The sequence below is a fragment of the Tursiops truncatus genome, chromosome 9, assembly GCF_011762595.2.
Source record: "Tursiops truncatus isolate mTurTru1 chromosome 9, mTurTru1.mat.Y, whole genome shotgun sequence".
NCBI lineage: Eukaryota > Metazoa > Chordata > Mammalia > Artiodactyla > Delphinidae > Tursiops > Tursiops truncatus.
The window spans coordinates 37,745,020-37,763,555 of record NC_047042.1 but is presented as its reverse complement, the minus strand read 5'-3'; the positions used below and the strand labels follow the sequence as shown (position 1 = coordinate 37,763,555).

General features: G+C 35.8%; 1 protein-coding gene across 1 annotated transcript in view; it reads right to left on the bottom strand.

Annotated features, from left to right (window-relative positions):
• Positions 1–18,536, bottom strand: part of AGMO (alkylglycerol monooxygenase) — a 332,983-nt gene that overhangs the window by 208,493 nt on the left and 105,954 nt on the right. Inside the window, exon 4 of the mRNA XM_019931434.3 lies at positions 3,558–3,661. Coding sequence (XP_019786993.1) covers positions 3,558–3,661 — 104 coding nt within the window. The remainder of the gene's footprint in view (positions 1–3,557; positions 3,662–18,536) is intronic.

Here is an 18,536-nt window from a genome sequence, read left to right as displayed (position 1 = left end):
CAACCTACATGCAAGCTTGCAGCTCTGGTTATTGTCATAAATGCCTTGGTCTTAACTCATAAGTCTTGGAATGTTCTTGATCCCCAGGGGCTGGCCAGACCCTCAAGGTGCAAGAAGTCCCAGGACTTACTCTCTCTCTTATCTAGTGGTTTACAGTGTGTGCTGGCGCCACCCCTTTGGCCTGGGTGTAGCTCAGCAGTTTGGCATGCAGCCGGCTTTAGTGTCATTGTCAGGTCAGAGAGAGGCCTAGTGTGGCCTCTGAAGCCTGAACACGACTACTTTACTAGCTTCCCCAACAAATACAGGGAATATAGCCAATATTTTATAATAACTATAAATGAAGTATAACCTTTAAAAATTATGAATCACTATTTTGTATACCTGTAACATATAATATTGTACATTGACTACACTTCAATAAAAAAAAAAATCAATAATTTGGGGAAAAAAAGTTACTCCACTAATTGTAGCTCTTTGGGGATAAGTAATGTTAAATCACCTAAAACTGGATTTAAAAAATGCAAAAAGTATGGCTATAAATTCTCATCTTTAACTACTTTAAATGACAGGCCTGCCACCCTAATTTTCATAGTAATGTCAAAGAAAAGCACTCTGAGCTTAATTTTTCTTTTCATTTCACAATTTTCTCTCCAAAGACATGACCCATTTATTATTTGTTCTAAAATACATTGTTACCTTAGTAGCTACCAAATTATATGCCTTATATAGCTGTATCGATGAAAAGAATCTTACAAAAGATGCAAAGAAAATGAAGAGACCTGACAACTCTGATTTTAATGTCTAGAAAGAGCTATCACAGACTGGCAACCATCACGGATCCTGAAACCATCCAAGTTATCCTCTGGCACACTTACAAATATTAACCAAGAATCCAGGCTGATTGACAATCTCTACCTTTCATGTCCCATACTGGAAATCCTCTCTTCCTCCCCATCTCCACCCCAAATTAAAAGCTGTAATGTGTTCCCAATGCTCATTTACTTATTCAGCATATTTTCTGTGTCTTTGGCAAAGTGATAAGAGGTTATAAAGGGAATTTAGTCTGGCAATAAATAGGTGTGAACCTGCATTTCACTTTAGTTTTCACTAATCTGTATCTTTGGATGCATTGATATAATAGGGGAAAGGACACAAGCTAGACCAGGATAAAGATGGGAGTAAGATGTCTGGACTGTTCCAGCCAACAATGTTCAATACTGGATGATGGGTGGGCTCCCCTGAGATTCATTTTGTAGCTTTAAAAATAGATGATTTAAATATCGTATCTCCCAGGTTTCTTCTACTTCTGAAATCTCTGATGCTCAGATAGAAAATTTTCCTTTGATCATTCCTCAGATAATTAACTCATTAATGACACTGATTTACCTGGAGCAACTTCCAACATAGCTACATCCCTTGGAGACTTTCTCCCCCAAAATGTAACTACTGGTGGTTTGAGTTATCCTTATGCAAAGAGTAATATATAAATCAGGAGAGAATAAATATTTTTGAGATTATTATTTTAATCAGTCATATAGTCAGCCTATTTTGTATAGGATAATAGCAATTTGTATTAATGCAGCTATTCCTTAAGAAGGGAGGGTGGACAGTATTCTCCTCCCCAGTCAGGAGCCTGTCCTTCCCTCCATTCACTGGACCAGTCTTGAGGTATATACAGCGTGTAATAGGTAGTATGTTCCTCTACTTTTAACCTTCTAAAGTTCCAGCACAAGCTGGCTATAGAAGATGTGAGGGGGAAATTATCTATCTATCTATCTATCTTTCTTTCTTTCTTTTCCATGTATATTGCTTAGAGCTGTGTTATACATTGAATCATGTCACTCTAAAGTTCATGTGTTGAAATCCTATTCCCTAATACCTCAGAATGTGACCTTGTTTGGAAATAGGATCATTGCAGATGTGATTAGTTAAGATGTGGTCATAAGGGAGTAGGGTGGGCTCCTAATTCAACATGACTAGTGTCCTTATAAAAAAAGAGAAATTTGAACACAGACACAGGGAGACCCCCATGTGAAGATCAGACTCCCATGGGGAGTGAAGATTGGAGAAGCTAGGAGAAAGGACTTGAACAGCTGCTCCCCTAGAGTTTTCAGAGGGACCATGACCCTGCCAGCACTGGTTTCAAACTTCTGGCCTCCAGAACTGTGAGACAATACAATTCTGTTGTTCTAAACCACCCAGGTTGTGGTACTTTGTTACAACAGGCCTAGGAAATTAATATAAGCTGTAACATAGGTGTATGGTGTGGGGAGCAGGGGGTGGATTTCCTTCAATATCCTTTGCAGCAAATGTATTAGTGCCACCACTGGCTTATCCATTTGTATGGCCTATGCTCCTGTTTGGGTCAGAACACATGCCAGTACATCTTTCTATTGATTATGAAGAATCTGATTTCAAATATGGGACTTTGTCACTTACTGGTTGTGTAATTAACCTCATTGACCTACAGGTACCTGATAATGGTAATACTTGATCTAGCATAGCACGGGGGGCAGGGATCAAAAGATATGACATAAGTGAAAAACAATACAGAGGTACATAGAAGAGAATTTAGTGTAGAGGTTAAGATCTTTGCAGCCAGGTTGAATGAGTTCAAATTCTACTCCTCCTTTTGCTAGTTTTGTGACTAAACTATGGACTCAGTTATCATTTTGAAATGAGAGTTATACTAGTACCTATGCCTTGAAGTTGTCATGAAAAACAAATGAATTAATACATAAAGAGGTCTTAGATGATTGTCCGGCACATAGAAAATATTCAATAATCATATCTAATAGAAGTATTATACATGCAAACTATTAAGAACCATACAGATGAACATTTGTATTATTATCATTAGAATTTATCATTAGTAAACAGCTACTGATGAATGCACTTATACATTGATAACTCTGACTTTCTAGCTCAAGGTGCATTTTAGCAGCAGTACTTTAGACAGCTCAGAAGAGCTAAAGAGGGACAATCACAGATGAGGTCTGATACCAAGTGGACCAGGTTTGCCCAGAGAATGAGAAGAATCTTAGAACTAGAGGCGATTTCTGGTATTCATTAGTCTTGTCATTTCCTTATGTTAAAATACTTTAGAGCCAAACTTTCTGTTGAGCATTGTACTAACTATGCTAATACATAGATAAAAAGCAAAGAATTTAATTAGATTTTACTCAAGCATCCAGAAATGGGAACGGATTTTTTAAAAACTGTTTTTAAAAGTTTGTAATGAAATCTTTACATATATTTGAATTGAGATACATTGTCTATATGTCACACTCCTCAGTTGACAGTAAATAAAGAACAGCCAGCCACTTTCTCACCGTGAGTTTTGGGGCCTCAAGTAAAAGACTACCATTGGAAAAAACCACTTCCTTCATGTGTGTCTGGCTTCACAGAGGAGAAGGAAACACTTTAGTGTCTGGCCTTACAGAGGAGAAAGAAGCATTTTTTGTAAAACAGCTTCTATTCATTTACTTGGAGGAAACAGAAACAGTTGCGACTAAATGAAATTATATTATCACCTTTATTCAATTTCATAAACTTACCCAGGAAGTGTACAGTTGGAAGACAGACTGTCTCAGCGCTGTGGATAAGTTATAGTCTTCTGAACTGTGGTGTGTTTGGTGTGCAGCCCACATAAAATTAACCTCTGCAAAACACACAATTTGAAATGAGCCATGACAATAAGAACAAAGCAATTTTCATTTTCAGTTATGTATGCTGCTCTGTTGAGTGAGGAAGAAAAATCTCGAACATCTCTGAAAAACCTAGCCAATATAATTATAATTAAAATGAGCTGCCTCAAATCATTTTTGGAAGCAGAGATGGTATAAATTACAAAGAAATAAAAAAATTGAAACACAGCCAATAAATATGTATAGTGTATGTGATATAATTAAATGCCTTCAGCAAACTGAAATGACTTCCAAACTTTACACTTTCCTAACATATTACAATGTGACAAATCATAAAAGCCAACTGGTAATGTTGTAACAAATACAGTCAATGCATTGTGATAAGTTTTCAGCATGTGATAACATATTTCTAATTAAAGAAGAGTACTCTGATGGGAGAAATTGGTGCATAAATTTTGGAATGAAATATTTCATAATATTCTTCCCTAATGGCTTTTTAAGAAATTTCAAAATCTGTCTATTGGAATAAGAGGCAAAGCAGAATAACATCTGGCCCTAAGATTTAAGGTTTCAGTTTTATTTACAGATATATATTAATAACTAATAGTTACATATAGTTCTTCCCATACCTCACCAAAACAGTATACCATTTCTAAAATTGTCCCACATAATTGCTGTTTGTCCTCAAAATAAAAAAGAAAATGCAAATTGTTAATTTTCACCGAACATTATGTAAATTGCCCTCGTACTGTCTTGAGATTCATATATACCTAAAGGAGAGTTGCTTGCCTTTTCTACAGCAAATGTGCCACTATAATAACCACCTAAGTATATGGAATTTAAGAAAACAAGCCCACATTTTTCATTCTGCCCTCATTTTTCATTTCCTACCAGAATTACAGATCAAAATGCCATATATTCTGTTTTAGTAAAAGAAAGTATGCTCTTAGCTAAACTAAGTTATATTTTGTCCTTTGCTACAAATACACGAGATAGAATTAACCATATGATGTGATAATTGTATCCCTGCCAGTATAGATTAGAAATTTAAAATTTTTTAGGCTTGGATGCATGGGAACTGAACAGTGAACCTAAAAGTGGAAATATTGAGTTATTGGTCTCTGCAGCTGCCATATACTCATAGTTAAAATACATGGCACATGGCAGAACAATTTGTTAGAAATTTTTAAAATGAAAAGCATGGATAAATGGAGATATAGACATAGATATAGTCATTCTGGGTGGACTTCTTCTTGGCCATTCATTTAGGAAATGAAAGGTCTGTGGACAATCTATGTAGGGAGTTACCAAATAAAATGTGCAAAAGAGTTTTGGTAAACAAATGAGATATAAGAAAGACTTAGTTCTGTGAGAATGAGATTATGAACAGGATTATGAATACACAGCTCTATCAGAAGTCATTTCTATTAAAGTCATATATTTTCAAGTGGGGCAAGTATTTTCACAAACCATCAGTTTATATCTAACTTAGATCCTGACTGGTTTCATACTTTAATCATTCTAATCGTTCCTAGTAATGACCCTGTATTTCTACCCGAGCAATGAAGGAAATTGTTCTTACACAAATGAGAACTACTTCACCATAATGATCTCTAACTTCCCAAGCATAATCTCTGAAATAACCTAGAACCTAAATCTCTGGTTTACTGACTAGCCTATATAGCTATAAAAATAAGAGAGATACAAAGAATCCCATGGCACTTGAAATCTTCAGATGTTGTGTGGAATATTATTAAGAGGTAATAAATTTGATGAATCTCCTAAATCTTTTAAAACTTTTTACAGATTGAACATCTGAAGTAATCTGAACACCATTTTCTCTTTAGAACATACACATTATTGAACATTTCAGAATCTGTCACATAAAAACTTCATTACAAATAAAAACACTACTTTGTTGGGCCTTTCAGGATTTTTGTTTAAAAAAATTCATCATAACGTATCCATATTATGAGTTCACAAGTGGATGAGCTAATCAGATGGGGTTTAATTAGAGGGTAACAATATGCATTGGAACTACCTCCTTATAATCTCCACAGAAGCTAAATGGTGGAACAAAGAATCCATGAGGGTGGAGGTTAAAGACCTGTCTCTATAGTTGTTTTAAAAGCATTTACTTCCTATCACAAACTGTGTGTAACACAAGCCTTCATTCAATGAAGTACAGCTGTATAAACAGGGTGCAGTAACTGGATCCCACTGCCTTACCTCTGTCACTTTTCAGAATTGGGAAAAACAAGAAGAAATACAGAGGTTTTTTTTCACAGACTATATTCAGTTTACTTGAAGTAAATTATTTTCAAAAGTGGTTATAAAAATACATTTTATAGAAAATTGTCCCCACAGTTTTTTAGTAAATGAGGAAAAGTTAATAGTACATTTATATATATGTTCATCTTCCCTAATACTTGAATTGATGAGTTGTCTGTTCTAAGGAAGAAAACCAAATGTTAAAGAGAAAAAATTGATATTATCACAATAAACTTCTTTCTGTGAAAAAAATTAATAAAATTATAAGTTGTCAACAATAATAATTTTCTTCTTCTATAAGAAAAAATTATTGATTTTCTAAGCATATGATATGTTATTATGGTTTTTTAATTATATTAGAAATAATAATGCTACTTTCCAGTGCCAAAATATAGATTTCTTTAAATATATTTTATTAATACATTGACCAATCATTCAATTTGTTTGGCCAAAATTTAATGTAATATGTGTGTTTGTATGTATGTTATATTCTTGAGTTTGTTACCTTGTTTCTATTTTTTGTAAATTAAGGTACAACTTACATACAGTGAAATTCATCCCTTTTGATATTTAGTTCTATGAGTTTTTGCCAAACAAACACCACTGTGTAATCACTGTCACAATCAAGATAAGATATGGAACAGTGTTGATCACCCCTAAAAGTTCCCTGTTCCACTTTGTGTATGGCAGGCTGACTCTACCATGGCTCCCAGATTCAGATGATGAGATTCTGGACTTTGAACTGATAATGTAATGGGATGAAATGTTTAGGACCTTGGGAGAGGTGAGTGTGTTTTGAATGTGAGAGAAGTAAGAATCCATGGGACCCAGAGGATTCCTATAGGAGGCAGCCCCTAAGATGGCACCCAGTGATTCTTGCCTACTGGTGTTCAACCCCCTGTATAAACCCACCCCTTGGGTGTGGGCTGGATTTTATGACTCCCTTCTAGTAAATGTAATTTTGGCAAAGGTTATGGGATGTCACTTCTGATATTAGGTTATAAAAAGACTGTGGCTTATGTCTTAGGTGCTTTCTCTTGTACTCTCATATACTCTGTCTGAGCAAAGTCACCTGCTGTGTTGTGAACTGCCCTTTGGAGAAGCACATATGACAGGGGACTAGGAGAGGCCTCAGGTTAACCAGTTAGCAAGGAACTAAGCTCCTCAACCCAAACTCCACAAGAAACTGAATCCCAACAACAACCATGTAAGTGAGTTTGGAAGCCGATCCACCCCCACTTGAGTCTTCAGATAACACTACAGCCAGCAGACAGCTTAACTGCTTAACTACAGCCTCATGAAAGACCTTGAGCCAGAAGCACTGATCCAAGCTGTGCACTGATTTCTGACCTACAGAAGCCGTGAGAGAAGCCACGGATGTGTTACGAAGCAGTAGAAAATTAATACTGTGGTCAATTCTCCTTGACCTCATTCTCAGTCCCTAGTATCCACTGATTTGGTTTCTTTCACTTGCATAATGCATCACAGATTCCTCCATTTTGCTGTGTTTTTCAGTAGTTTGTTCCCTTTTTTGCTGAGTAGTATTGCATTTGTATGGATGTACCACAGTTTTTGTTTTGTTTTGTTTTGATCCACTTAGTAGTTGAACATTTCAAGTGTTTCCAGTATTTGGCAATTACAAATAAAGCATCTATAAATTTTCTAGTATAGTTTTCATGTGAACATAAGTTTCATTTCACTTTGGCACATACTCAGGAGTGAGATTACTGAACTGTATGGGATGTTTACATTAGGTTGTCAAAAACTGTCAAAACGTTTTCCAAACTGACCGTGCCGTTTTGTATTACCACCAGCAGTATACAAGAGTTAAATTTGCTACACATCTCTGACAGCACTTGACATTATTAATTTTATTTTTATTTATTTATATGATAACATTCTAATAGGTGTGTATTATTATCATATTGAAATTTTAATTTGCTTCTCTGCAATAGCGAATGACAATGATTACCTCTCCATGTGCTTATTTGTCACTTATATGTCTTCTTTGTCTATTCAAAATTAGTGCCCACAATTTAATTGGGTTGTTTTCTTATTATTGAGTTTTGAGATATCTTTATATATTCTGCACACAAATATTTCCTCCCAGTCTGCGGTTTGACTTTTCATTTTTTTTACAGTACCTAATTAAAACCACCGGGTTTTAATTTTGATGAAATCCAATTTATATACTCGAGAGTTACATTAAAAGATATTTTTAGTGTGTATAAGAACAGAGGTTACTTCCAAGAAACTTTTCAGAATGAGGAAAATTTGTAAGCAGAGTAAACTTGTAGTTTAGAAGCTAACAGATTCTATATGTACTATACATCTAAAGTATATCTAAATAAGTCTCTTCTGTCATTTCTTGTCACCTATGAAATGGAGAGAAATAATTCTTTAGGTTAATCTGAGACACAAACAAGGTCTACAAGGAATTTTTACAGCTATATGATAGCTATTTAATCTTCAGTAGTGGACAGGAAGTCTTGGGGCATCCTGGGGGTGATGATGTTGCCTTCACTCATAATTTGGAAAACCTTCGAGTTATGAAGGAAAAAATGTTCAGGCATAGTTGCAAAATGTTGGTATTTGCACCAAGAAAGGCATGTTAGTAACACTTGATGGAACATTTAACATATTGTGTGGTAACTATGGAACATGAGAACTGCAAGGAGTTTATGAGGTTACTTAGTTCAAATTCTTTATTTTATAAGTAATAAAAATGAAATTAAAAGGGAGAGGGAAAAAAGTTTCATTAAAGGAGAGAAAGCTTTTTAAAATTTTGTCTCTCTCTCTCTCAACAGTGATTTATTTGATGCATTCATTCCCCTCTTGGAGTTTTATTTCTCCTCCAGAAATGGAGGTGACTGGGACCAACTATTCTGTGAGCCCCAGATGACATGCATTTGGTAATTTCCAATAAGTAAAGGACATTAAGGAGCTCAACACACATTATTAAATGATGGTGCTAAATCTCTTGAATTGGAGCTACTGCTTACTGCCTTTTGCAGGAAATCTAACACTACAAAATACTGAACTAGTCTATTTTTGAATGAAAACAATTGTCACTCTGAATTTGAAAATATCAGTACCAGGTATAAGTGTATCCTTTAAAAATTTGTTCCATCTCTTTCCAACAGACAAGCATGACTGATAAATGATTTCAAAAAAGTAACTGAACTAAGCAATCAAAATATTAGTAACAGACTCGAACTGTCGAAGTCAAGTCTAAATGGAAAATTTAATAGCTGGTGAAATAACAAAGAATATACCCTCAATGAATGCACTGATGATGACATCATCAATTGTGTCATCACAATTTCATTCACTTCCTATAGCAACAAATCAAAGTGATGATAAAATTGATGATATTGCTAATTCATTCAGTGAATAGAGATTGATAGTCTTTATTGAGTATTTTTTTCTAATCTATCCTTTGTCCACTTAATACCAAAACATAAATGACTAAATATATCTAAAAGTATCAAATCAATGAGAATAAAATTGATAAACTGGCTGGACCTCCATATTTTTGTTCAACACATTTTGCATATATCCAGATGTTCAGCATCATAGAAACCAGTCATCTGAAGGACTGACCAAATTTTCACTTTTTATCTATACATTTGGCAACATGTAGATATTAAATCATCTCTCTAGAGGAGGTAACAAATGATGGCTCTAAAATTGTCACAAACACTAAACTGTCTCTCTAATCTTTCTAGCAATCACAACTTTAATATTTTTTTTAAATTTATGTTCACATGGAAGTCTTTAAAAACTAGCATGCAGAATTTTAAAAGACTAGTTCTCCATTCATATGTTTAAATTCTTTCAAAATTTAAACAAAAAATAAAAGATACAACTTTTTAGTATGAAGCAAAATAAATCCTTAAGAATGTATATCATCTTTTCAATCAAAACTTCCATTTCTATACAATGCAAAAGCAAGAAAAAATATGATGCTTATTATTGTTATTTGGATGAAATGTTAAAATTAATTGAAGATATAAAAGAATGTTATTTCCACCTACCATATCCACTATCATTAAAAATGAAAAATGTGATTTTAAAATTTCAGAATTTTGACACGTCCATAGTTAGTTCAGTTGTATTCTATTTTAAATCCATTTAGGAAAGTCTAAAAATTAAGATTATATTTGAAAAGATTTCATTTAAATTGTGTATTTTTTAAAAAATAAGGATTTATTTAGCACTAATTTATTGAATCCCTACTATGTATATCTTTGTGGATATTCTGATAGATAAAAGCATGCAATCAATCAAACAAACAAACAAAAAACATCCCTCAAAGAACCTACAACTAAATAGAAGCAAAAGAAAGATATAGAAAGAACTCGCTGATACAGGAAACTTTTACATCCCTTAAAATAAAAATAATTCTGTGTAAATTATACATGCCCTGCATCACTTTGTAGTCATTGTTTCATAACAACTTTTGAAAGATTATTATAACCAAGGCTTCCATGAAATATAAGAAGACATTAGCTTCACTCTGTCTGACAGATTAAGTGACCCCTTCCCTACCTGTCTTTCTATATGTCTATTCTCCACCTTTTCTAGAAATGAGATTTTACAATATCTCATACAATTTAAATTTGGATCATTGCCTACTTACCTACTGGTTAGAAATGCTATGAGTTCCTCCTTGACTTTACTCAAAGATGAGACTGATTAATGATGATAATAATAATAATAATAGCAATGATTGTAAACACACAAAAGTGCTTATCATGTTCTAGGGGATATTTTAAACACATTATATGTATTAATTCATGTATTATCTAGAACTATACTAGAGGTAGATGTTTGTATAGTTTCCATTTTATAAATGAGGAAAGGGATATATGAGATTTAATAACTTGCATAAGTAATGATTATTTTTCTTATTACATATTAATAATTTTATCATTGGCAGAAATCATATTTTCCAGCCCCACTGCCCCTCAGTGGGTTTGTGTGTCTGATTCTCAATGATGCAGTGTAAGTATAAATAATGTGTGTCACCCCGGGAAGGGGTAGAGAACTGGTGTGATCCTTTGCACTCTCTCTGTTCCCCTCCAATTGCCAGACAGGATATTCAGTGGAGGACGCTGAGGCCTTAGGGTATGCAAAGAAACCAGACAGAAGGATCTTGGCTATCTGGCTACCAGGGTAGAATAGAAAGCTCCCACTGACCATTATTTCACCAGGATGTGAATGAGAAATAAATCTATTGTGCTGTCACTGGGATTTGTTATCGCTCAATGAACTTATTCCCCACTAGTAATTTTTGCTCTTAATACATATGAATATGATGCAAACCCCCCCAGTATCAGTGACCTTATTACAGATCTATGTACTCTATCACTCAGTGTTTCCTATGGACTGACTTCTATGAGGAAATCACTTCACAGCATACTGGGTACCTGTGTTTCTAAAAGCAACCTCCAACTAGCATAGCTCAAAGTAACGTATTTTCTTATCATTAGCCTTCCAAAATGAGTGCTTCAAAGAGATGGCAATAGGGAATCCAGAACATATCCTGCAGATGTTTCCTCTCTCTCTTTCTTCTACTACCTTGAGTCTCCCCTCACTTCATTCTAATGAAAGGCTTGCCTTGCCTTGGGGCAGGTGTGTGTAACAGGGCTGGGAATGTCAAGGAAAGAGAAACGTCACATATCTTGTTAGTAGCATCTGATACCCCAGTCTCATTTCCATGCTCCTCTAAGAGTCCCCATTGTCTTCTCAACACTATTCCTGCCCTTATACTCCTCTCCTTTCATCACCACCCTGCTCTGGAAAGCCCAAGCCTGACTATTCACTTTCCTCACAATGCAGATGAATCTAAATTTTGCTCACCAAAGACCCACCATTTTATTAGTTATGTATGAACGTATTTCTACCTTTACTACCTAAATATATATAGAATAGGAAAACTTTCCTTGTTGCCTTGCCAGATCAAGGAGTAAGAACTTTTAGAAAACTTTAGCAGAACTGAGCTTTCCTTGGCAGAGGAGAGAAGCTATAGGACCACGCTCTCTTCCACAGGGAGTTAGATTACAATGCCAGGAATAAAGGCTCTTATGATAGGCAAGAGGCATTAGGTATAGGAAGGGAAGCAGACAGGCCTTGAGGAGTGATTGAAAGAAAGGAACTCATACTGGGCACTAGGATGAGTCCTGCAAAGTCTCTCACTTCCAATCTCTCGCCACACTTCACCATCTTCAACTAACCTTCCAGGTTAGAGCCCTTGTCCCAGACCAGAAAACACAAAACCAACCATATCTTGAAATTAAAGGTGTACTTCCTTCAGCCTAGGCCAGGCAGGTGGAACAGAAAGTGAGAGGGGGTTCCTCATCCCACTGCAAAGAAAGAGATGCTCCTGGCTTCCCAAGTTGAAAGGCTAAAAGCAGTTCCCACCTGAAATATTACTGAACATGGTAATTACGTCCTATAGAACAGTTTTCTTTCAGTTTTATGATGAACTATATGTCTTTATATAGGCAGATTTGAGAACCTAAGTTCAAAAGGGTGCATTTCTTTTTGAAAATGTGCACCTCGTTCCTAAGAGCCAGTTTACAACCAAGATTTCTAAATATTGCTCACCCACATGAGGAAATTGCTCATATACATATTTTGAGAATTGAAACAGGGGAAGGATGAAAGCGAATCTATGAAGAGAAAAGAAAATGAGGTACATTTCCAATGTAATTTACACATAGGCGCACGCATATATTTACCGTACATTTGTGTGTATGCATGTTTATGTATTTATATTCAAGGCAGACAGATATAAAATACACATAGTTTCATATTACATTCCACATTTAGGTACACAGATACGAAGTATGGTGCTTAAGGCTCCACCGAAAGACAGAGTAGAAAGAAACAGTAGTGCATTTACACATGAAAGTAGAGAGAGTTCTACTTTGCAGTCTACTCCATCTCTGAGTAGACTAAGCTTTATTGTAGGTTGTCAGTCCATATAATCTCTGCAACACTTCCAACCCATGAGATAAACTGGTTGTCTACTAGCTTAAGAATAAAATGGTAATTTTTGACTTTACTGTCCACTCTATTAGAAGGTTATAGGCTGCCTGAAAAGAATGCTGTGAATAACAGTTTGATGTCATGCACACTCTTCCTTCTCTAAGCTCCATCATTCTCCATTTATATCCCTCTGCTCCTAGCCATTTTGGGCGTTGATACTTGCCAAGACTAAATATTCACCTAGATTTCTCTTCTTTCTCTTCAGATTAATATTACCTCGGCCCTAGGCCATGGGCCAAGTAATTTGCTAGAGAATACTGATTATATCCTTGGTAATCCGTTGGAAGGAGCTCTTCCTCACTCAATAGAAAAAGTGTTATTGAACTGAAGTATTAAGTGGCTTGAATACTGACATTTCCAGAAATACAACAGACTAGTGAAGAGAGATTTTTGGTTAAGGGAGATTCCCATACCTTTCAACCATGTGGAAAATAAGCTGTGTTTATAGGAAAACTATCCCTCTCTGCAGAAGTTGGCAGAATTAAATACAAATTCTTTGAAATAAAAGTTATCAGTATTACATTTTAAAACAATTATGAGTTTGACAATTTTTATGTCTCTTTATTACCCATTTAATAAAACCAAATTCTAGTGCATGTGGGTCCTGGTTAGCAACAGCACAGTAATATCATGATTTAGGTTTTGGGGGCTGTTAGTGATTTTATCACGAGATTTCCAATATATTCAGATTCTAAGGAATCCACATGCTTTACACAGAATAAAAGCAAGAAACCTTCCAGAGGATTTAATGACATATATTTGGCACTCCTAATGACCTAACTAGCACAATCTGGGGGCAGAAATCGTGGGAGAAGAACTGTCTTTATGTCAATAGACTTAGCTAGGATTGGCAAGCACTCCTTCTGTGCAGCATGCTCGCCTGTGGTGAGACCCAGTGAACTTCTGCTGTATTATGTTTGGAATAATGATTTCTATAATTTGTCTCCACAAGTCACAGAATCCAAGAACAAATTAACCTCCAAAGTTTGAAAGGAGAGCAACGTAAGGAAGTGAACAGGAAAGCAAAACAACCAGGAATTGTCAGGAAAAGACAGGAAAGCAGGAAAAAATGGCACTAAAACCACTAGTTAGAAGGTGGCTGCAATCTGTCTTTATTCTTCCTCTATTAAGCCTCCTGAGTGGATACAGATTACCCCTGTCAACAGCAACAAAACCTACCAGGATCTCTTTGCCAATAATAAGGGCTTTCTATTGGTCTTACCATTTGCCTTTGTGTTCTGAAACTAATTTTTACTGCTTCATAGCAAATGAGTTAGAAGCTTGGAAGATTACTGAATTTGCAAGAAATGCGATGGTGTCCAATGAAGGTGCCAGAGTGAATCAGCACTGGATGTCCCAGCTGGAACAGGTCAGTCTATCCTTTGTGAATGGTTTCATTCTGACATAGATTGGCATTGTCCCTGACCTCTGAGGAACCAATCTGCATCTGATAGATTTCGTTCTACACATTTGTTCCTCACTCTCTTATTATCATTTGCTGACACGTCATAGAACTGAACGTTATTTGTTACTGTGATGAGTTACTTTGCCCTTTCCTCTGTTCCCTGCAAAGTAAATGCATGTCTGAAATCTGAATATATGTCTGGTTTAAAAGGGAGGCCATCAATGACTACCGAGTCTCACTACTATTTGAGGAAGAGGTCTTGGAATATTCTTTGGCCACTGAGAGATGGAAGGGGTTGTGCAGGACCATATCCCCCATTATTCTAATAGACAAAACTTCATATTCTACCTCCAAAGTCCCCAACCATGACTCCATTGCTACATGACCTTCAAATCCAAATGCTATTTGTTAAATGAATTCATTGTTTTCTGCCTATGCTCCTTCTTTCTGTTTCTGACCTTGTAATATGACTATTGTACCTTTGATCAGTCCTTTTCCCTCCCTTGGGCCCCCACCAAGACTTCCCGACTGACTGCCATCAATCCACAAAATCACCTGATTTTTTCCTTTCCTATCTCATACCTGCTGTCCTGGATTAAGGCCTCATTGCCTCGGTACAACCAGAAAATATTCACTGTGTGATATCTATGTGTAAGATACTCTGCCCTTATATCACTCACAATCTAGTGCAGGTCAGAAAACTGACATCACAGGCCAAACTCCAGCCCACAAACTGCTTTGTACAGCCAACAAGCTAAGAATGGTTTTTACATTTTCAAATGACAAATAAAATCGGAAGAGTAACAGTTTGTGACACATGAATAGTACATGAAAAAATATGTATCTTCCTCTTTTTTTTTCTCATGTACCCTCCATTCTCTGGGCATCTTGAACACCCTCAACACTTTCCTGGTCCCGTCTTTGTGTGACCTGTCAAAATATCCTTCATCTTTCAAGAATAACTGCATGTGTCATTTTCTTCAGGAAATCCTATTCAGCCCTCCCAGGTACAATTATTGTATAATTCTTATTACTCCTTGGCCTCTAATGTCACAAATAACTCTGCTATTTTGCACCCTCCCCTATTTTATGAGCTTCTTAATTCGAGGGATTAATTTGTCCATCATTGTACTTTCCACAGCACCTACTATGATCTTTGTATAGTAGACCACTAATGTATTTTCTTTTCTATGCTTACCAAATAAAACTGTTTCATTTGAATAATCAATAACCAAATAAATAACTATTGATTTTATTTGCTAAATACATGTATTTTCATTAGCAAAATCAATGCTTTTTAAATTTTTCTTTTTCCTTCCCACTGATTCCATCTCCCTAATTTCAGTCATATCTAAACATTCCATTTTGTAAAACATGAACACTTGGCTTTCCCTTTCCTTAATTTGTTTTTATCTCAAACATCTTAAAAGAGCAGATTATTTACTTACTTACCACGCATTCATTCTTAAGCTCATTGTTAATACCACTTAGTTCTCTCCAAAATCATTCTTGGCCTCTTTTCTTGCCAAAACTAAAGACCTCATTTTAGATGTCGTCCTATTTGAACTTTCTGAAACATATGACAATTGCTTCTGTTTGAAACTCTTTTCTTCTGGCTTTAGTAACACCCCTTGCTCCCAGTTTTCCTCTTTATCCATCCAGGTGCAATTCCCTGACTTCCTTCCTGATTCTCACCCACCTTAAAGGGACCAACTCTTGTTTTCCTTTACCCCTCACTCTTACTGTTTTTCATGGTGTGCTACGACCAATGACTTCAAGAATCACTGATCCAAAAATTGATGGCTCCCAAATACTTCAGTCTACAGGTTTCCATGGACTCTGGGTCTGAATTCCTTTTAAGAATTCTATACATATTGTGCCCTGAGTCTATCTCATGATCTTACTTTCTGTCCCCTGTCGTCCTGCTTTCTTAATGGCATTACTACCACCTTGGCCACCCAGGCAAGGGAGATGACAGCCAGGGAAGGTCTCAAAGCAGAACTAGATCTCAGTGCTTTTTTGTATCCTTCTGACCTCTCTTTTGATATTTATGCAATGCTTAGCACATGATCAGGACAAAACCCAGTATCACTAAATGAATAAATTTTTTAAATGACTCCACATTAGTTTGTGATATTGTCTTCTAATACATGGTAGCAAACAGGCCTAAAAGTTGGTTTTATTACTAATAGGAACAACCATATATATAAAAAAACATAAAGGGAAAACTGGAATGGCAAAGGTAACATAGAAAACCATTATTATTTGTGAAAGTCAACAATAAAATGTAAGATTCTTTCCTCAAAGATTTGACATTTTAGGAAAAATCCATAAGGAACAGTATATGAAGAAACTCAAAAACTATTTGACACAAACTCTAAAATAATGAGACAGCTTTTATACTACAGAAAATTTTCCTCTAATTCCTCAAGGTATTTTAAATATTATTAAATGGTGTATTACTGCCCCTCTAGTCCCAAAGTTAGAACATCAAACTGGGAGCCTGTCCACCTGGATGCTGTTTACAGATTTCTTAACCATCTGCAAGAAGTCATGACTAGAGTTATCTCACCTGCTTACAGTTAAGCTTACCTTATCATGAAGTTAATCTTTACTTGAACATAGATATTTTTGATACACTTATGAGGTTGGGAGAACAGGAAGGTGATACAGCACTTTAGCATTTTTTTCAGAAGCCTCAAACATTAAAAAAAACAAAAATCAAAGAATATGGCTACACAAAACTCCTTAAAAATTTTCAAATCCCCAAATGGAAAACAAAGATACTGTCAAAACACAAAGGGCTATCCCCGTGGTTTTGCTGCTAGGTAACCCACACTTGCTCGTGATATCCAAAGGAAGTTAAGGGCTCCATGCACTCCTCTTGCCCTTTCTTCTGCCATTCCAAATACGTGTGGTTGTTCTGTGAACTGAATTTAATTCTACCCCGTCAAATACAAAGGACCAGATATTTTATTGAAAAAATACTCTTCCCTAAGAGGACCATTGTATTTCAATATAATTTTGAAAACAAGTTGTTGGAAATGTTTTATAATGTCATTAGTATGTGGAACTGTTATTTTTAAAGTTATTTTGCAAGCAATGAAGATCAATTAAATAGGTTCCAGGTAAAAGGTCATGAAGCAAAATATTACCAAAGTTTAAGGCACACGTGGAACATTTCTCAGCACAATCTAACATCCAGGAGTCCACAATAACTGGCCTTGATCTCTGAGCCTTGCAGCGCAGTGTGAATTTAAGCAGCCATAAATCTATTAGCAGATAACATGACAAATTCATGTAGGTCAAAACAATGATTTGAACACATTTCGCCTAGTAATTCCCTCTTTTCTTGTGATCATCTTGTCTGAAACCTTGTCAAATGGCAAAAAAGACCAACAACCCAGTTCTGGTGTTGCAGAGTTGCATAACGTGATTTCCTATAATGATGTCACGGTTGATGCAGTAGACCATGTGAAACAGATTAACTGTGACCAAATTAGCATTCTTTTGTAAGGCCAGCTGATATGCACATGTAAAACATGAAACACCCTCATACTTTGAGAGGCAATTAAATGATTCTCAAACACTATGCTGTAAATAATTTAAACCTCATAAATATCTACCTTATAAAGTAGAGATTGCTTTTTATTTGTTTCTTTAAACAAGCATCATGACAACCTAAGTCATTTCAGTGCATTTTCATCTTTGGGAAACTTACTAGGAAAATGCTTTGGTGGCTTTTTTTTTTTTTTTTTGGTTGGATAATGCCTCGTTTGTTCTTTTTAAAGAGTTCTTATGTTCATGTGTTCTCGGCTGTCTTCTGGAAAGATTGATGTCTGGTGTCACTGCTAGGAAGTGCAAACTGTTCAGCCTCACTGCAATCTATGTCCTCATCCTCTTGCTCCACAGGATACCACATACTTTGGCAGCCAACATTCAGAAGGGAAGTGCTTTAATGGTAATAAGTGATGCCAATGAAACCTTTCCCCCAATGCTCAAAACTTAGTGGTTGGAGGCTGAGGAACCAAATGGCGGGACTGAGGGGAATAAATGACCATGTTAGCTGAAAGGGACCAATGCTGTTTATCTAACCAATGGTAAAAGAGATTTGAAATTTCCTCTCTCATTAAACTTTTCACCAAAATATCATCCTC